The sequence below is a fragment of the Hoplias malabaricus genome, chromosome 2, assembly GCF_029633855.1.
Source record: "Hoplias malabaricus isolate fHopMal1 chromosome 2, fHopMal1.hap1, whole genome shotgun sequence".
Taxonomy (NCBI): domain Eukaryota; kingdom Metazoa; phylum Chordata; class Actinopteri; order Characiformes; family Erythrinidae; genus Hoplias; species Hoplias malabaricus.
This window is the reverse complement of record NC_089801.1, coordinates 1904774-1925929: the sequence shown is the minus strand read 5'-3', so window position 1 is coordinate 1925929 and position 21156 is coordinate 1904774. Positions and strand designations below refer to the sequence as shown.

Genomic DNA, 21156 nt, shown 5'->3' with positions numbered 1-21156 from the left:
GAATTACTTGTGTTTTTATCTTACGACTGAGAATATACTGTCCTGTGAATATATGAGAACACACACACAAAACCACCCACATGTACGTTTGTGTCTCCCTCAGTAAGGAGTGTGTGTGTGGTGCTTCATTGTTCGTTGAGCTGCAGCTCTGTAATTTCAGACTATTTTTATCAGTCAGTTGAACTGTGCTATTCTTCACACTGAGAACAGTGTGTGTGTGTGTGTGTGTGTGTGTGTGTGTGTGTGTGTGCTCGTGTTCTAAAGGTCAGTACGTAATGAGATGGACGTTGATGATAATGGAAGGACAGACAGACTAATTGTGACTCGCGTTAAAGGAAAGCGTGTGTCTTGATTCAGTTATGGTTCTGTCGGAAGTGACTCAGCGATGGAAACAACATTCGCTCTAAAGCTTTGTCTTTTCTCTTGTTTTTTTATTTATTTATTTATTTAATACGCTTTACTCATTTTAAGGGTCAGGCACCAATGTTTTTGTTTTGGGTTTTTTTTTTCTTTCCCCAAAATTCTTGATAATTTGCTCTGTCTGAAGCTGGAGAGAGGATTTAAAACTTTTCTGATCAGTTTCTGGAGCTGAAGGTCACTGTGGCTTTGAAGAAACACGTCTTTTTTGCGTTGGCTTCTCTTTGATGTCCTATTTCACTCGGTCTCCCTCTCTCTCTCTCTCTCTCTCTCTATCTCACTCTCTGTCTGTCTGTCTGTCTCTCTCTCTCTGTCTCTCTCTTTTCTCTCTGTCTTCTCTCTCTTCTCTCTTCCTCTCTCTCTCTCTTCTCTCTTCCTCTCTCTCTCTTCTGTCTCCTCTCTCTCTCTGTCTGTCTCTTTCTCTCTCTCTTCTCTCTCCTCTCTCTCTTCTGTCTCCTCTCTCTCTCTGTCTCTCTCTCTCTCTCTCTCTCTCTCTCCTCTCTTCCTCTCTCCTCTCTTCCTCTCTTTCTCTTCTCTCTCTTCTCTCTCTCCTCTCTCTCTCTTCTGTCTCCTCTCTCCCTCTCTCCTCTCCTCTCTTCTCTCTCTCTCTCTCTCTCTTCTGTCTCCTCTCTCCCTCTCTTCTCTCTCCTCTCTTCTCTCTCTTCTCTCTCCTCTTTTCTCTCTCTCTCTCTCTCTCTCTCTCTCTCTCTCTCTCGTGCTCTTTCCCCCTTGTTTTTGAATCTCTAATTGTTCAGAAACACAATAGCATCACATTAAATAGGATATAATTGTGGTAGTGGTAACATTTTTATTTTAAAAAAATGGTAATAACGATCATCATAATAATAATCTAATGGGAAAAGTAAAAACATGATCATATCATATACAATAGTTTCCAACTTCTGCAAATTCAGGGAAGATAGGGAAAATAGAATGAATTCTTTTCAGTTTTCTTCATCGTGACAACCCTGATATTACCATCAGCTTTATTTTATATATATATTGTTTTATTGTAAAATATAATCCTCTCACTCCTTTGTCTCTGTCTCTCTCTCTCTCTCTCCCTCTCTCTCTCTCTCTAACATTCCTCACATTCCTGTTCACTGTGTAAAGTTTGTCGGGGATTTTGTCTTTGGAGGTGAAAAGAAAGACACACACACACACACACACAAAGAAAACTGTCCCATGAGGCCTACACACACTTGTCTCGAGGTTACCACGGCGACATACAGAAAAAAACAAGTAGCGCGTAGGGGTGTGTGTCCAAGCCTCTCCCTTTCTCTGTAGAAACTTTTTTTTTCTGTTATCACTTTATTCCTGAAAAGTACAAAAACTCCTCTTCATAAAGAGTTCTGCTGCGGCTGAGACTCTGTATTTTACCTGTACTTTTATCGCAATATGCAAATCAGCGCCTAATCAATCAGCGTGTAATCAATCAGCGTCTTCGACGTGCCGTTATAGTTTATAATTCAGTGTCAGAAACTACAGTCAGTCTTTAGATAATTTTATTAAAATTCAGCAGTGCATCTTTACGTTAGGAGGAGTGTTGTTATTGAAGTGTGTAACGAGAGAGTGCTGCAGTGGTGTGTCAGTGCTGTGATGGGCCTCAGGCGTAAAGTGAATTCCAAATTTAATTTGTGTGAGAGAATTTTAATTAGAGTTTTAAAAATCATATACAAAGTTGTTGGGTGTTTGTGGCTGGGCCAGGGGCCAATAGATGTGTGTTTAACTTGACCCTTTCCTCGAAATGACAGGTCATCACTGTAAAACCTTGTATCTCCGAATTTTTGTCATCCGTTTGTCATCTTTTTTGTGAGAAAACGTCAAAAATGATGTCTAAATAAATGAAGCACATTAGTCTTTAACATTCAGTACTGATGTGTGTTTTTGTTCGGCGTTCAAAACAAACACCAACCTCACGTTTGTTTGTTCATTCATTCGTAATGTTGCGCTTCTTCCATCTCAGTGACGTTCAGTTTTACGAGGAATTGAGTATAAAATGTTTCTATTCCTGTGTTGATTAATTTTAGTTTGTAGCTCCGTTCATAACAATTTTGCAGTCTGTAGAAGTTCAAACTAAAACAATCTTTTTAAAAAACAATTTACAAAAATATATTAACGTCAGTAAACGATCTCTTCCTGTTTCCGCTTTGGAGATCGTTTCACTAGAGCTTGATTTATTGTGTCAAATTTTATAATACAATTAATATCTCAAATAATACGTTTGTGAGCCCTCTGGAGAAAAACAGCAAAACAAATCCAGACACTTTAGAACACTCTTAATCCACTTTCCGAACTCTTTTTGTGTGTCGTTTGTGTGTTTTCACTTGTGTTTAGTCTCAGTTTACTCACAATAATGCATCTGTTTACGCTCTGATGATTTTCTCACTGACCGATACCACCGGCCGAAACTCCTTTTAAAGGTTTATCCCCTTTGAGCTGCTCAGGGAAGTGTCTCTGCTTTAAAGTGTGAAGCTGGTGGAGATTTTTATGAGTTCAGTTAAAAATTTCTTTTGTTATTTGTGAAGAACACAATGGTATTTTGTAAATACAAACACATTAATGATTCCTGCAACACATTCAAAAACAGGGACACTGGGACATGACCTCAGACTAATACTTTTATTGTGTAAATCTGTATAAACACAGCTTTATATGTCATTTTGTAATTGTCAGAAAAACTCTCCTTGACTTTTACACTGAGCTGTAGTTTAAGATTCAAGAGCTGTGTCCATGGGTGCGTTCTGCCCCGTCACACGTTCTTTTCTGGGGCAGTTCTCTGGTTTGTATCATAGAGAGTTTTCTTTTTCTCTTCCTTTTCCCCTCCATCTGTCCATCTGTGCAATGTGTAATTATTCAGATCCACACAAAGAGAGAGAGAGAGGGGAATACCGAGCGCCCAGTCGTGAGGAAATAACGAGAAAAGAGCGAGACGCTTGAAGACAGTGGCACATTCACAGTCAGAGACGTTTTACAGCAAGTTTTCTGAGTTATTCCTTGTAAAATAAACAAAAACAGCACTGCTGATCATTTATTTCAATAACTCCTGTACTCCACAAAGCTTAGTGAATCAACAGGACGAAGGAAGTGTTAAATGTTGTAATTTTGATATAATAATGACGTCCCTTTAGTTGCACTTTTTATATATTTCTAGACGATTAATGTGATCTGTCTCAGAATAATGACTTCCTGTCCTCGAGTCATTTCTTCAAATTCAGTAAATAAAACGTTTTCAAAGATTCTGTAATTTTTAGGTGAAATTCATTGTCCATTCATTCATTCATTCATTCATTATCTGTAACCCTTATCCAGTTCAGGGGGTCCAGAGCCTACCTGGAACCCTAGAGTGGGCGCCAGTCCTTCACAGGGCAACACACACACTCACACATCCTTACGGACACTTTCGAGTCACCAATCCACCTACCAACATGTGTTTTTGGACTGTGGGAGGAAACCGGAGCACCCGGAGGAAACCCACACAGACACAGAGAGAACACACCACACTCCTCACAGACAGTCACCCGGAGGAAACCCACGCAGACACAGAGAGAACACACCACACTCCTCACAGACGGTCACCCGGAGGAAACCCATGCAGACACAGAGAGAACACACCACACTCCTCACAGACAGTCACCCGGAGGAAACCCACACAGACACAGAGAGAACACACCACACTCCTCACAGACAGTCACCCGGAGGAAACCCACACAGACACAGAGAGAACACACCACACTCCTCACAGACAGTCACCCGGAGGAAACCCACGCAGACACAGAGAGAACACACCACACTCCTCACAGACAGTCACCTGGAGGAAACCCACGCAGACACAGGGAGAACCCACCACACTCCTCACAGACAGTCAGCCGGAGGAAACCCACGCAGACACAGGGAGAACCCACCACACTCCTCACAGACAGTCAGCCGGAGGAAACCCATGCAGACACTGGGAGAACACACCACACTCCTCACAGACAGTCACCCGGAGCGGGGATCGAACCCACAACCTCCAGGTCCCTGGAGCTGTGTGACTGATTGTTACTTTGACAAAAATAAACAACTTTTGTTGAGTATCTGTTGTATTGTTAAACAGACAGTAATATAAAGAACATTAGTCATGATTAGATACAGGAACTCAGGATCCAGAGGACAGTTCAGATGTACTGTAGTAAGTCATTATTTCGACTTCACAAGTCATGAAAAATCTCGAGACAGGTCTGTCAGTGGCGCAGTGCTGAGCACGCTCTTGATTGGCCAGCTCCCAGAAGGGGGCGTTTCGTTTTTCCCCCTCACCCCGCCCTCTTTCTCTCTCTCTCCGTTCTTTTCCCTCCGGCTTTCCTCTCTCTCCTCTTCATTCTCCTTCTCTCCTCCGCGCCGTGCGGACCCAGTCTGTCCATCCCTCTCTCTCTCTCTCCTCTCTCTCTCTCCCTGTTGTGGAGCTCGTGCTCCTGTTGGCAGCCATGGGCTTCTACGGCACTCTCAAAATGATCTTCTACAAAGTGAGTAAAAATGGCTTTTAAAACGCTTGGAAGGACCTTGTTTTTCTTTCATTTTGCTTTTAATTTCTAATTAAAGCATTTATTTACTTATTTCCTCGGCTCCTGGACCCCCACGCTTGCGGATTTATACCTGATTTGTAGGGGATTTCTATCATTCCACCTTAAATGGCGCTGCGTTTACGTTCACCGCGGCTCTTTCCCAACTCGTTCCACCTTTACATGGCGCCTCTGTTGCATTCCACGTCTCTTGTCGTTTTAACACCAGGCGAAGCTGAACTTGTCTCGTCGGTCGACTTCTCCGTTCCACCTTAAATCGAATGCGGCATCATACAATTTATGGTGGCACCTTTTTTTTAAGATGGAACGGAAAATTCCCGGTCAGAAGCGCAGAATGAGAAGCTTCCTTTTCCCTCGTCTTGGAATGCGCTGTGTTCGAGCAGATTATTAACCCCACGTCGTTTAAGGTGGCACCTTTTTATTTTTAAGGAGGAAGGGGGAAATGCGAATAAGAACTTTAACTTCAGCTTCACAGCAGTTGGATGCTGTCGTCACCATCATCATCATCACCTTGGACGAAGAAAGGGTGGAGGCATAAATATTGGTACACCCCCCCCCCCCCTCTCTCTATCTCGACTCGCGTGCATGCCCGAAACAGGTGCGCGCGACCGAGTTTAATGCTTCAAACCCATTGCAGTGCGCGCGGCCGCCTTCTCATGGATGCACATCACGGATTAAGGCGGTTTATTACATTTTTTTGGTTTGTTTTTTGTTTTTTTTTCGGCAAGTTTGCGTTTTTGACAAATTTTTACGTTTTTCTCTTATTTTTTGCATTTTCCCAGACTCGTTTTGACGCTACAAAACATGCAAAACAGAGAAAAATGCTCCCAACTGCAGTGGATTCTCTCTCTCTCTCTCTCTCCCCCCCCTCTCTCTCTCCTCTCTCTCTCTCTCCTCTCTCCCCCCCTCTCTCTCTCCTCTCTCTCCCCCCCCTCTCTCTCTCCTCTCTCTCCCCCCCTCTCTCTCTCCTCTCTCTCCCCCCCCCTCTCTCTCCTCTCTCTCCCCCCCTCTCTCTCTCTCCTCTCTCTCTCCTCTCTCTCTCCTCTCTCTCCTCTCTCTCTCCTCTCTCCCCCCCCTCTCTCTCCTCTCTCTCCCCCCCCCCCCCTCTCTCTCTCTCTCTCTCCTCTCTCTCTCTCTCTCTCTCTCTCTCCCCCTCTCTCTCTCTCTCTCTCTCTCTCTCTCTCTCCCCCTCTCTCTCTCTCCCCCTCTCTCTCTCTCGTTTGCATTGCTGCCACGCACCTGCACTCTTCTGTCATCTCTAAGCAGAAACCAGTTCCAGGAGAAACCTTAATGCTTCGTTTTTAGACCTAGAATATCCTCAGTGCTGCTTAGAGCCCAACTCTTGATTCTGTGTAATTTATGAAAAAAGGGGGTTAATGTTTAACTGTGAACTGTAATGACTTAATTTTAAAGGTTTTTTTTAAAGAAGGGCGTAGTGGAGTGTTGCGGTGAGCTGCTGCAGTCAAGGAGTGTGTTTTCTCTCTGCTGCAGTAAAGCACTTCATAAAAATACACCCCCCACTCACACACACTCGCCATCTGAGGCTGTGGACCTCTATTAGAACCAGCAGTGCAAGGATGGGATCAATAAACTAATACAATATAATAAATAGGTAGATGCAGACGCTTAAGGGCAATTCAATGGTGCATTTTCAGTGTGTGTTAATGTTTTAGTCTGAAATTCATAATAAATGTCTGTAAATGGTTGCTGATGCTTTGATGTTACTTGTTGATCTGTGCGGTCTCTTCCTTCGGTCTTAAAAGGACAACCCCAGTGTTTGTCATCTTTATCTCTGGTTACAGCCAGTGCAGAGTTACGTACGGTTACCACACAGTAAATCACACACGCCTCACCGAGCCTTGAGTAGAAGCAGAAAACTCATGGACTTTAAGGGAAGCTTATAAGAGAAGTCAGAGTTGCGATGATAAAAGGCTGTGGGCTGCTTGTAGAATGCTGTATTTCATTATTAAAACATCAACAGCTTTTGGAACCATTTATTTATTTACATCTTGTTTCCCCTCTCGCTCTGTCTTTATGTAAATGAGCTCTCCTCTGATTCGCCAAAGCTCTCTAATCTGTCAAGCACTTCTCATGACTCATGATACAGGATTTCGAAAAGACCTGTGGATAGGTTTGGAAAGTGCTGGATTATTCCGTTAAAAACAAAAGGGATACAGTAGTCGGTGCCCAGATTCCTCACACTTTCTATCAGTTTGTTTTCAAAGGCTGGAATAAATAAAGGTGTAAACAGCACAGAGATTAAGCATCGTCACATAAACGATGAAAGATGTACAGGCCCCAGCACAGTTCTTAAGAATCCACACAGAAGAGGGAATATTCCTTTAATCTCTCACGGATATTTCCATCGCTGTGGTGAGACGGCTCCAGCCTCTAATTTGAGGATAAATTACCCTCATTTTGCCAAAACGGACCCTGTTTTCCTGAGTATTTCCTCCAGCTTTGGAGTAAACACACAAGAGTCCCTACTGTTCGGAAATCTTTAAACGCAACGATTCCACAGGAAGAAAGAGGTTGGAATATTAGTTTTTTGCTGAAATAGAAGAGGAAAAGTGAAGCTGCGCTGTAATGGTGATGTCAGCAGGTACCAATATATAATAACAACCAAATGCGAACGATAAAAGGTATAAAAATATAATTGTAACAGTACAGTAATCGTACAAAGATGGTGCAGTTTACCGTACACTCCCCTCTAACCGTGTCCACTGCTTTATGAATACTGATCGTACTTACAGTCCCCTAAAGTTGTGGTGCTCTAGTCGGTGTCATGCCCATATAAGGATTTCCAGGTGTGGGCTGGATTTTTCGGCGGTGGAAGAAAATGGGATTTTCTAAACTGCTGTTATCGCACTTGGTGGGAAACAAAGTGATTTAATCATGGAAAGACAGGTTGTAATTTTAACACCTGTAAATCAGTTTAACTTCTGTCCACTAAACAGAGCTGTCCACCAAACTCCGTCCATGCTCCTCTTCTCTTACGGACTCTATCAAAACGTTGGCCTACGTTTGAAACAACCGAATGTAAACAATACGTACGTTCTGTAGAAGCGAGGACAAACGGAGCATGTCCTGTGTAAATATGGGAGTAAAATGGTTGGAATGTTTAGGGTGATAACATCTGATAAATTCACCACGTACCTAAGCGATACGTCCTGTTTACAGTGATTTATTATGGTTTTAATAGGTTTTTCTAGAATTCGACGGTAGACAAGTGAGTGGAGTCCAGATTATTTCATTTGTCTATTGTGTATTTATTGTCACAATCATACCAATGGTTTTTTTAAGGAGTGCTCCGAGCTCTTTCATTGTACGAGTGGTGCACGTTGAGTCAGATCTATATCCCCACGTAAAAACACCCACTTTACAAATATGCCACTTGGACTAATCTAATCTCGCTCAGATATGAACACACCCCTCTGGACGTTCCTCTGACATCACTACCTTCACAATGAAGCGAGGCTCTGATAAGACTTCCTCACATTCACAGAGAAATCAAAGAAAAAGCTTAAAAATGAGCACAGAGGCACGTCGTAATTTCATTTTAATTGTATTTATTCATTTTTTTGGTTAGTTGCCATATTGAACATTAAATAATGAAGTCTGAAGTCCACTTACAGCACTGGTTCATGCACCACAGAAGCCTCAACCCTGGTGACATGTACATGTACTTGAGCTGTTCTGATTGGCCGGTCCAAACCAGTTTTCTTCCATATTCTTCTTTTTCCTTCTTTGTGTTTTTTTTTTTTTAACCCAATGCTGTCACAACAAAACTGTGTTCACATTTAGGGACAATTTAGCAACCGACCACTCGAATGTTCTCCTATGACATGAAATATAACCTTCCATTGACTTTCACTCAAAGATAAGAATATCATTGAGACCCAGAAAGAGGTATATTTTTGCAAAATCCAGTGGCAAAGTTGATTCTGAAAAGCGAGGCCACCGTTATATAACAGTATAAATATAGGAGAGAATTACAGGACATTTTCTGATATTCATATCATTTACGTGATAAGCATCATTCTAGTTTTTCAAAGATGTGAGGTTTTCGTCACGTTAAGGTTGATCTCTTGTCCATGCTCCAAAGCCAGGAAATGTTTAAAACACACACACACACACAGGCCAGTTTCTTTATCACCTCCAGTGTGAGCTCAGCTCTTAAAGACAAGCATATCAGATGACATTGTCTAATTTTGCCAGATATTGTCAAATATTTTCTGATATGATCTAATAATGCCTGAAAAGGTCTGTGTTGTACTATCTGCAGTGGTGTAATAGTCTATCAAAAAGGCTGTTATTTTATATCATCATATATCATACATTTTATTTTTTGATTGTCTGACAATGTCCAGTATTGTGTTTAATTGTCTCTCTCATCTGGTTCTTAAACATTGTCTTATAGTGGTATATAATACCCTTATTATATTATATAAATACCAGTATACTTTCCCTGCTAGAGGTCACCCATATGTAGCCATAGTGTGTGTGTGTGTGTGTGTTCTGGCTAGTGACTTGACATATTAGCTTATTGCTAGCGCATTAGGTGATGTCTAACACTTGTGGTGAGTTTACATGTTAGCTGATGTCGTGGCTAGCATGTGAGCTTGATTTAAGCATTTGGCTAGTACATTGGGTTTTAGTAACATACAACTCCTGACTAGTGTGTTTGCTTATTGTTAAAAATTTTATTTAGTTCATGGTTTACATGTTTGCTGCTAGCTAGCATGTTAGCCTAGGAATTAGCCTGTTCTCCTGCAGTTTGTGGTTGCCATATAACTGCTTAGCTTTCACATTAGCATGGGAATAATGTTATGTTAATCAGCTTTTATTGTGTAATATTTTCATCACATCTTGTTGGTGTTCTGGTTATGATGGGGAAATATGGAGATATTGTGATTAACAGACGATTTATTGTGCGACATCTGCCTTGTTTGCCATCTGGTTACTATGGCGAAGTATTGACGGAAACATCCATTTTGTAAAGAATGCGCATTCAGTGAAATTGAAATTTCTGTAAACATCCACCGCTTCTTTTAAGCCCTGTGTACAATGCACAAAGAACTTATTGTGGCTGGTGTTCCTGGGCCGTTTCTGAATAAAAAGCCGGTTTTAATTCTCAGAGAGCACAGAACCGTTTTAAACACTGTACACACCCCTAAAAATAGTTTTATTCAAATGAGCTTTAGGACACACTGAGGCTTTTGTTTTTAGGCACTCACTGTTCTCAGAAAAGAGGGCCATCTCTGTGTGTGGTGTGTGTGTAATAAAAAAAAAGAGGCCAGTAAAGAATAGGGTTGCTCTATTTTTCTCTCGACACTAAAATAAATCAGTCTTCTCCATCTCACACTGAAGCCCGTAGTGTCCTTTTATCAGCTCCATCTGATGTGTATCCTGTACACACACAGACACAGTGATCTCTTTATGAGCTTATCTTTCTTTTTCCTCTGAATCTGATTGAAATGGAGAGAGAGAGGGAGAGAGAGAGAATTAAATACACATCATACTGATGTTGCACCTGTTGGGTTTGACTGATTATCAGCCATAACCAATAATCAACTTTCACATCTGATGATTTGTTTTAACCAGGATCTCATTCATTCAGTCATTTATTGATTCATTTAACCACAATCTGCTCTTTTGAGCTCATTTGTTTTTCGGATTGTTTCGCTGTTCATTGGAGACTGTCAGTGTTTGGTGGGGGATATCTGTATGGCGTCAAAGTAGGTCCAAAAGATTTGAGAAACAAAAAGCTGAATCCGTAATTGAGAAATAAAATATAAAATGTACTCGGAGGGCGGAGCTTATTTCCAGCAGCCAGTGGCTGACTAGATTTCGCACTCCTTTCAAAGCATTTCGAAGTGAAAGTGAGGCCCAGGTGCTCCTTAGTGAGGTGATTTTGGAACTGAAATAAAGGCTTAGAAGTGTAACTGAGATGATGCACAGCACAGTTGCTAAATAAATGAGTGAATATGTAAATATTCTATTTATAAACTTGTTTTTAAAGCTCACCTTTTCAAATTTCTGAGGTATATATTCTGCTTTTTGGTTCTCAATTTTTGGCCTTACTCTGACGACAGGATGTCTGTCACGTAAGCATTTTAGAGAAGGTTTAGAAAAGCTTTTAAAGTCTGAGACTTACTTGTGTGAGAATGCTCCGAGGCTCATTCCTCTGTTATTACTGACCACAGTAATCACCCACTGCCTTCACTTGCCATTGGGTTGTTTTGCTTGTGTTTAAGTTTTGAAAAACAGCCTGAAATTAACCCTCTCTACCCTTCTTCTTTCTCATTGCAGATGAAGAGGAAGTTGGACCATGGCCCCGAGGTTCGACCTTTCCCTTCAGGCAAAAAGCCCTGTCCAAGGTAAAAAAATAAAATAAAGAAAATGTAAATGTGTACAGTACACTGAGGAATTCATGCTAAGAGAAAGTGCGGCTGACTCTGCTTTTTTGCTGACTAAACCAGCTACTGTAGCAGATGTGTGCTAGAAAAATATATTGCTGTATTTATGTAGTAAGATGGATTGTTGTATAATGAAGAGTAAACACAGCTTGAAAAGAATGAGCTGCACTGGTTAGCTCTGGCGTTAGCTAGTGTGGCTAATCTGAAAGGTGAGCCACATTAGCTAACGCTAGCTAATGCTAGCTAAGGTGCTTGTTTCATTTATTCCTTGACAGACCAGACAGATGTCCCCCAGCCATTTTGGGTAATAATAATGTTTTAAAACGTATTGCTGCTGCTATTTTAATGCACCATTCAAGTCACTCATGTTAATTGTAAGTGTCTTTAACAGATACAAATATTTAAATGTAGGAATCAATGTTCAAATGTAATTCTATTCCAAATGAAAGCATGACCAAAAAAGTATTTATTTAAATATTTTTTTCTGTGATGTATTTGCCACGATACATTGCTATCAGCCATTATTATCCACTAATGAATTTATTTGATCAACTTTTGTGTTAAATGTGTATTTTTGCTTATGGGTTGTGACATCACAACTACATCCAGAAATGACCTAAACGTTATTTGTCCTGTACGTGTGGAGTCTCATCTCAGTTCTAATTAAATGGAGTTCCACAACATCTCTCTCTTCGTTCTGTCCATTTAAGAATCTCCCTCGTTGGTGCCTTTTGAAGGGATATTTATTAGGTTCTGTTTATAGGAGTCAACTGGGATTTGGGAGGCGTTTTCCCGAGGCACGTCCTGATAATGGAGTTAGATTTTTTTATTTATTTATTTCCCGCCCAGTGAGGGTTTGGGAGGCTATGAGAGTTTACTTTGAGGGGAAAACAATTTAAGAGGATGCCTAATTAGATGCATTTGGAACAATATCAGCTCGTAGATCGCCACAAAAATGGATTTTCTCTCATGCACTCAAACACAAACAGCTGAGTGTGAGATGAATGTGGTGATTCTGCCTCAAAGCTGTAGTACAATATGAAAATACACTATTATTTTAAACCAGCTTTAATAGTTTTTTAGGTAAACCACATTGTAGTGTAATGATATTTGTAACGTACTGTTTGTCCGATTATAGTCCGACGGGTTTGGTTCCGTACCCGTCCACACCGACCACGTTTGGGGATTTGCGAGCGGCGAATGGTCAGGGTCAGCAGAGACGAAGAATCACCTCCATCCAGCCTCCAACCGGTCTGCAGGAGTGGCTCCGCACATTCCAGGTCAGTAACACTGAGGTCACGTTGGTGTTTAAATCTTGGAATTCACAATTTTAAATAAGAAAAGTGGTCGTGGGTAGACTGAGCTCTTCTCTCTGAAATGAAACTCAAGCTCATCCCATCTCAGCAGGATCCTCTTAGCTCTGAGCTGTGGCTAATTGCAGGTAGTTTAGCGTAGCTAGCCTAGCGTGGTGTAGCACACCTGCAGGAGCAGATCGGATTATTAGACAGTTTTGAGCCTAAAACTTGCACTTTCCACTTTGTTTGACTTTTTTATAACTCACCCACCCGTTCACGCATGTTTAGGAATTGCTTCAGCGCTTCATATCAGACATTGTTCTTGTTTTTAATATGGTTCAGTGTCAAGTTCATCTGTTTTTTCATGTTCAAGAAGAGTTAGATATTGTGACACAGGATTAGGAGGTTTTATTTTTGTTGTCTTGCCCTTCCTTGCCCTCCTCTATCAGTAGTTCCTCCTTCTACATTCCATTCGAATGAGCCTTGTGGATTTTTCTTGTAATGTCACTATTATTCTTGTTGCATCACCTTCACAAAAGCCTCTGAAAAATAAAATATTGCCAATTATGAAAATGCAGTCCTTGTTTTGCTCTGTCCATTGTCGAGAAGGGAAGGTGGGAGGGAGACGAGGTCTGAGTTTCTGTTTGTATAAGGAATCTGAGAGCGTTCCTGCCGGCCGTTTGCCTTTAGGCCACGCTGAGTGGCATAGACGTGAGTCACTACTCTGCAGCTTAGACACAAATCAATATTTCCAAAGCAATCCAGCTGAGCCTGTTAGTTCTCTCTCTCTCTCAAAACTGGGGCGTCTCCCTCTTTTCCATTCTTTTTTTGCTTTATTTGTTGATTAACTTATTTCTAGGTTTTCCGAGGTGTTCTTTCCCTTGATCCAGAAGTGACCCTGTCCAAACAACCTTGTCTTTACTGTTGTCATTCAGTTCAGTTAATAGTATTGATTTGTTCATAAAGTCATGTGTTTTGAAAATAACCCCAGTCCTTCCCAATGACGTCTGACGAAGTGTAATGAATAACCTACACATTCTGACGCAGCTGATCTGTAGAGCCTTTATCAAGGCGTATGTTTTACAGGGCCCTCTGCCGGAGAATAGAAAGCTTTTACAATTTGAATAAACATATTTAACAATGCTGCAAATACAAATATCCACCAGAGGTGTCTCCAAATCCCCAGTTCAGCTTTAATGACTGGTTTTTGAGTTCAGCTCCAGCCATCACAGACTTACTTGTTGAAATGTTTTTGTACACAAGTCTTATTAACGGGGTGTTTTTCTGTGTTACTGTGTGTGTCTTGGTGTCTGATACACGTCTGTGTTTGTGTCTCGATATGTGTCTGTAGAGCTGGAGTGGGCCGGAAAAGCTGTTGGCGTTGGATGAGTTGATTGACAGCTGTGAGCCCACACAGGTGAAGCACATGATGCAGGTGATAGAGCCACAGTTCCAGAGAGATTTCATCTCCCTGCTTCCCAAAGAGGTACAAACACACGGCTGTTCAAAGCTGTAACTCATCTGTTTTAAGCTACACCTATTGATGACAGTGTGAACACTCTACAGAAAAAAAAAAAATAGCAGAGCTGCAGTAAGCCCGAGCTATGAAGGCGAGCAAACTTCTGAGTGCTACCCTTCATTTCAATCTTTATACCCATCTTCTTTCTGAGGATTTGATGGCAGTCAGCCACATGAACATAAGTGAGGTTAGTTATAAATGGAGATCTGTCACTCAAGAGAGTTCCACAGTTCCACTGCTCCACACCCCAGTGCTGGGAGACTTTATACCCCTCTGTGTGACATTGTGGACAATGCACGTGGCTCTCTTAGTCTCAGCTGCAGCTGTTCCAGAGCATCATTTCATTCTTTACACTTTTACACGCTCAAACAGTACAAAAGTACAGAGAGTAGTCCCTCAGGCCATGTTTAAATACGTGCTGTACTTTTCCAAAGGTTTAACCAGGTGTGGAAGGAGGTTGCGTAACCATGAGGAATTATGGGATTGCTCAGACATGCTCAAGTCTCTCCTCTACCTGTCTGTTACATTCATAATTACAGTCGGAGGGAAAGAAAAAGAACGACAGACCGTGTGGAAGGATCTAAAATGGCAAATAAAATAACCATATCACAGCATCAGTTTAATGTGAGAAGGTCTTTATAAAACCACCTCCAGCACAGGACTTTTACACTCAGGAGTTTAATTTCTCTCGTTCTCTCTCTCTCTCTCTCTATAGTTGGCTCTGTATGTTCTCTCGTTCCTGGAGCCGAAGGACCTGCTGCAGGCTGCTCAGACGTGTCGTTACTGGAGGATTCTGGCCGAGGACAACCTCCTCTGGAGGGAGAAGTGCAGAGAAGAAGGTGAGCCGATCGCAGCAATCCTGAGGCTTTGATTGACATCTCAATTAAATCACATTGACACTCGAGTCCTCGCACCTGGCCACTGGGCAGGACTTCTTTAACACAGCGGACGTGTCCAAATCACACTCTTCTGTAGTGTTCCAGTCTCCTGTTATTAATATATTCTACTGTACTGGACAAGTGGTTTTGGCTCTTTAAAATGTAAGGGTATTGTGGTCCTTATAATTCAGTAACAGCTTCTGCTTCTCTGCAAAGGCTTTAAACGGACTATACGTTTGCAACGTTGCTGTAATGATTTGATGCCATTCAGCTGAACAATGGCCCTGTGGAAATGTGTGGCTGAATTATTATTTTTTAACAGAAGAATGGCAGAAAATTCATCTTAGTGCATAGCATCACACGCAGAAACAGACACCTGGGAAGAGCCCCCGATGCCGCAGATAGATGATTTAAGCATGAAATGCAGTAAAACCTATCACACGATCTAGCGTTCCTTGATTGCATTTTCAGGGACAGTGTGTTTAACACAATCTTCATGAGGAACATTAGGCGAGGAGTTTGTGTACAGTGCTGTGGTGGGCACTGTGGATGTGGCATTTAAACGGAATCTAATGGGAGGGGGGCGGCTTTAATTTAATTAGTTTATACGAATGATTCATTCGGTTAATATAAAAAATAGTGTGGCTCTCTACATATTTCAAAAAAGACTCAAATATGACAAAATAGGATTTTCAACTTTAATTCAGTAGTTAAAACGTTCTTTTAATTTGCTAATGAGTAGAATATATGAGTCTGGGGCTGTTAAAGCTGCTGCAGTTGTTTTTATTTCTGAGTTGTCCTGCTGCACCGAGAGAAGTGCTGTAATCTAATGAACCGAGATTTTACTTTCTCTTCTGTAATGAGATTTCTGAGCAGAAAGGGCACAGATTTACTGAGTCCTGCAGCAAATACTTTCACTCTTACTGTCACATCCACAGCTTTAACTTTAAAGTGAACAAATAAACCTTTTCTGGGGAGTGTGAATCTCGTCTCTTCACTGCAGCATCCAGTTCATTACTTAAGAATTACACCTCAAAGATGCTTTAATTTATTTAAAGAGAAATGGTTCTTATCTCATTATTCAAAGTCAAATTATTTTAAAAATGTCAGTCAATTAGGAATCATTTTGTAGCTGTTTTATTCATAAAGAAAGGATTCACAAAAGATCTCAAAGTAAATGTTTTAAAAGCAGGAAAGTACAGGGGGTCCTCGACTTACGACGTTGATCCATTTCTACGTCGCGTCGTAAACCGATTTCCGGTGTAAGTTGCAACATACGTACATACTGTACGTAAATAACATACTGTAAGCACTGATCCTATCCTCACACCTATCCTCCTCGGTCCCGAGCCGCTTAACCATGCATTCTTCCGCTGCGCCGTACACACCACACACGAAGTTCACGTTACGAAGTTTACGATGCAAAACCACTTACGTCGAAACAAGGCTTTATACAGTAAATGGGAGATGTGTCGTAACCACGAAACATCGTAACTCAGGACTGACGTAACCCGAGGACCTCCTGTGCAGTGAAAATCAGTGGAAGTGATTTCTATGATGATTAGATAATGATTTAGTTCAGTTCGCCTCTTTAGAAAACGGTTCAGTGCTTATTCGTTTGAATTGCAATTTGATTCAGTTCATTTTGTTAAGATTCATATATAAAAATACATAGAATAACAATTACCATTCATTCATTATCTGTAACCCTTATCCAGTTCAGGGTCACGGTGGGTCCAGAGCCTACCTGGAATGAATACACCCTGGAGGGGGCACCAGTCCTTCACAGGGCAACACAGACACACACAGACATTCACTCACACACACACACACACACTACGGACACTTTGGAGTCACCAATCCACCTACCAGCGTGTGATTTTGGACTGTGGGAGGAAACCGGAGCACCCGGAGGAAACCCACGCAGACACAGGGAGAACACACCACACTCCTCACAGACAGTCACCCGGAGGAAACCCACGCAGACACAGGGAGAACACACCACACTCCTCACAGACAGTCACCCGGAGGAAACCCACGCAGATACAGGGAGAACACACCACACTCCTCACAGACAGTCACCCGGAGGAAACCCACGCAGACACAGGGAGAACACACCACACTCCTCACAGACAGTCACCCGGAGGAAACCCACGCAGACACACGGAGAACACACCACACTCCTCACAGACAGTCACCCGGAGGAAACACACGCAGACACACGGAGAACACACCACACTCCTCACAGACAGTCACCTGGAGCAGGAATCAAACCCACAACCTCCAGGCCCCTGGAGCTGTGTGACTACGACACCTACCTGCTGCGCCAAATACCAGCAGAGGAAAATTGACATACCAAACATTACATATTTTTATTACAATAGAAAATAGTCTGAGAACTTACTGCTTTAATATAGTTACATTTGTTTATAACAATCCAGTTCTGACACATTTAGCCAAAATATAATTATTTATTTATTTATTTTAATCAAAATAGTTTATGAAACCAATGCAGCTGAATCCTCCCCTTCAGATCACAGTTCTGTCAGTCCCTGGCAAGAGTGCAGCTTATCGTTTGGCTAAAAGTCTGATATTTAAATATTTGAAGTTTTAATATGAGCTGAGTTTGTGTGTGAAATGGAGGTTTTTCCTGTTTGCTCAGGTATCGATGAGCCGTTGCACATAAAGAGGAGGAAAGTGGTGAAGCCTGGTTTCAGCCACAGTCCGTGGAAGAGTGCCTACATCAGACAGCACAGAATAGACACCAACTGGAGGAGAGGGGACCTCAAATCTCCCAAGGTAAACGCGTATTTCACTTTATCTTGGATTTGCTCTCTATCATATTTTATTTCCTTTTCCCATTCTTTCACTTTCTCTGAGTTCATACAGCATTCTTTTAAGACAGAACCAGCACGTTTTCACAGGTAAAAGCATCAGTGTCAACAGTTGTATTGTTAAATGGATGAACTGGATTGTTTTTTTCGCAAAAAGCCCAGTCTCTAACAGGAATCGCTGGTTTTGAAAACCACAGCAACGGAGGCTGTAAGGTTAGGCGCTGTTTGCTTGGTGTGTATTCGCGTTTTGTTTTTTTGATTAAACGCACCTGAAACAGATCAGTTTTACTTGTTGCACATTCAGCTTTCACTGGAATCATCAGTCATTGGCCCAAGGAGCATATGAACCTCTTCTAAACCCCTCGTGGTAAAGTCACAAGCTGCCGTAAATATATGTGAAAGCTGCATTTCGCGGTGACTGACATGGCTCTGGCCAATCAGCGCTCTGCAGGGTTTACACATCACCATTTAATACCTACTCGGCACGGTTGGAACCTGGAGTGACCCGGGACTGAAAACGTATCCGGTTCCAGGTACCAGGACCAGATTTGGCCAGTGGAAAAGCAAAAGAGCCGTTCTGAGTCGAGTACAAGGTCCCATGCAGTGGAAGAGCACCGTAAATCAGGAGTAGATTTAAAAACACCTTCTCAAAACTATGGTCAGACGTCAGCAGTGTGTTCACCATCATTTACTGCAGTAGCTTTCTCTGAGGAACATTTAGAGGAGTGATGTCTGGTTCCATATGTTCTGATTCTGAATTTCTCCAGGAACAGAACACACTCCATCGCTGAAGACTAAAGGGGGATGTGATTGAGACTGTTTTAATTGTGGGTTTTTCTCATTTATTTATTTATTTATTCATTTATTTTTTCCGATTTAAAATTAGAAATCGATCAAAATGTCCTCCAATTATTTGGACAGGTGTAATTCTTCTGTCTGAGACAACAGGGGCTCAGTTACGTAACCGTGGCAACCGCATCTTCTCAGAACCTAATGTTAAGATGCTGCGTCATTCACTGTATCAGCAGCACACGTACATACGCTCTCTCCTGGCAACATGCCATCTCCTGCATCGCTTTGTGTTTTTATTGATCTACCTGTTTCATCTTCACATATTTTGCTTTTGATTTTTGCATATTTTATCTTCCCTTCACCTATTTCTCAGAGGCATTTGATTGTAACACTACGAACTTCATTTATTTATGTATTTCCTTCAAATAAGAGTCTTGAAGAAATAATACACACTGTTTTTATCCTGTGGGTAGAATGGGCGTGGCTAAACTGCTGCAGGTGGTTAAAGATCTGAGAGAAGAAACTGAATAAATTAGAAACCAAACCCCCTCCCTGTTTCTCAGCTGGTGTTTACTCATCCCTGTCTCCCTCTCTCTGGTTTGTTCAGGTGTTGAAGGGGCATGATGATCATGTGATCACCTGTCTGCAGTTCTGTGGGAACAGGATCGTCAGCGGCTCTGATGACAACACACTGAAAGTCTGGTCTGCTGTCACAGGGAAGGTAGGAACACTCAGCTTATAACTGATCATCTCATATACTACATTTTACTTGTTTTATTTTTTGTATTTTCTCACTGCTGTTTGGTCTCCTGCTGTTGGCTGAGTGAGTGGAGCTAAAGAGCTGTAGGTTGTGTGTGGTGCTAACCTAGCTCTAGGCTAAATGGGCGTAGCTGAAATGACTTCTATAAATGTGTCTAAACTGCAATAGGCATAATAAGGCGGAGTTAAAGAGCTGTGAGTGGACTGGGCAGGGCTAGACCTCTCTAAACACGATAAGTGGAGCTCGTAGCTATCGGCTGAATCAAGTGTCTGGAAATGTGAGGTCACAGAAACAGTTTAGAGGGTTGATATTCGGTGCATGGACTGAAGTGAACTGCTCAAGTTTGTAATTAATTTTATTTGAACAACATGTCATTGAATGTTGGACAGTATCTCAGTGAATAATGCTGTAAAGCAGATAAATGACTCTGTTTTGAAATTGGTTTAATATCAGGATGACAAATTTTCAAAATGGTTGTGTGTTTAAGTGTGGGGGATTGATGGCTGAATTGGTTGCTGTATGACATTGTCTCAGCTGACCTTCACTCCTCCCTCATCCCTCCATCTTTTCACATCTACACCTCTCTCTCTCTCTCCCTAGAGCTTTTGGTTATGGAAACATGGTTGTGAACTCGTCCAGAAAAACTCTGCGTTATTGTCTTCATCAATTATTCACTTCAGACACAAATTGCGCTACAGACTCTGTCAGGGTCTCTCTCTCTCTCTCTCTCTCTCTCTCGCTCGCTCCCTCTCTTTCTCTGTATCTCTCTCTCTCTCTCTCTCTCTCTCTCTCTCTGTATCTCTCTCGCTCCCTCTCTCTCTCTCGCTCCCTCTCTTTCTCTGTCTCTCTCTCTGTCTCTCTCTCGCTCCCTCTCTCTCTCTCGCTCCCTCTCTCTCTCGCTCCCTCTCTCTCTCGCTCCCTCTCTCTGTCTCTCTCTCTGTATCTCTGTCTCTGTCTCTCTCTCTCTCTCTGTCTCTCTCTCTCGCTCCCTCTCTCTGTCTCTCTCTCTCGCTCCCTCTCTCTCTCGCTCCCTCTCTCTGTCTCTCTCTCTGTATCTCTGTCTCTGTCTCTCTCTCTCTCTCTGTCTCTCTCTCTCGCTCCCTCTCTCTGTCTCTCTCTCTCGCTCCCTCTCTCTCTCTCTCTCTCTCGCTCTCTCTCTCTCTCTCTCGCTCTCTCTCTCTCTCTCTCTCTCGCTCGCTCGCTCTCTTTCTCTGTATCTCGCTCCCTCTCTCTCTCGCTCCCTCTCTCTCTCGCTCCCTCTCTTTCTGTCTGTCTCTCTCTCTGTCTCTCTCTCTCTCTCTCGCTCTCTCTCTGTCTCTCTCTCTCGCTCTCTCTCTCTGTCTCGCTCGCTCTCTCTCTCTCTCTCGCTCCCTCTCTCTGTCTCTCTCTCTCGCTCCCTCTCTCTCGCTCCCTCTCTCTGTCTCTCTCTCTCGCTCCCTCTCTCTGTCTCTCTCTCTCGCTCCCTCTCTCTGTCTCTCTCTCTCGCTCCCTCTCTGTCTGTCTCTCTCGCTCCCCCTCTCTCTGTCTGTCTCTCTCGCTCCCCCTCTCTCTGTCTGTCTCTCTCTCTGTCTCTCTCTCTCTCTCTCTCTCTCTCTCTCTATCTATTAGGTATTAATGGTAATTGCTGACTCAGTAGTGGCAGTCCAGTGCTGTTGGTTTATGGGGGCTGTTAAAGTGGCATGT

At 42.3% G+C, this 21156-nt stretch overlaps 1 protein-coding gene across 2 annotated transcripts in view; it reads left to right on the top strand.

Annotated features, from left to right (window-relative positions):
• fbxw7 (F-box and WD repeat domain containing 7) overlaps positions 1-21156 on the top strand; it is a 137209-nt gene that overhangs the window by 98838 nt on the left and 17215 nt on the right. The window contains exons 1-7 of one of the 2 annotated variants that reach the window (XM_066661306.1): positions 4789-4919; positions 11289-11356; positions 12534-12675; positions 14042-14176; positions 14925-15048; positions 17750-17886; positions 19321-19434. In XM_066661306.1, coding sequence (XP_066517403.1) covers positions 4881-4919; positions 11289-11356; positions 12534-12675; positions 14042-14176; positions 14925-15048; positions 17750-17886; positions 19321-19434 — 759 coding nt within the window. In that variant the 5' untranslated portion in view covers positions 4789-4880. Of the gene's footprint in view, positions 1-4788; positions 4920-11288; positions 11357-12533; positions 12676-14041; positions 14177-14924; positions 15049-17749; positions 17887-19320; positions 19435-21156 lie in introns of those variants that run through there. The other variant, XM_066661305.1, reaches the window with a different exon arrangement.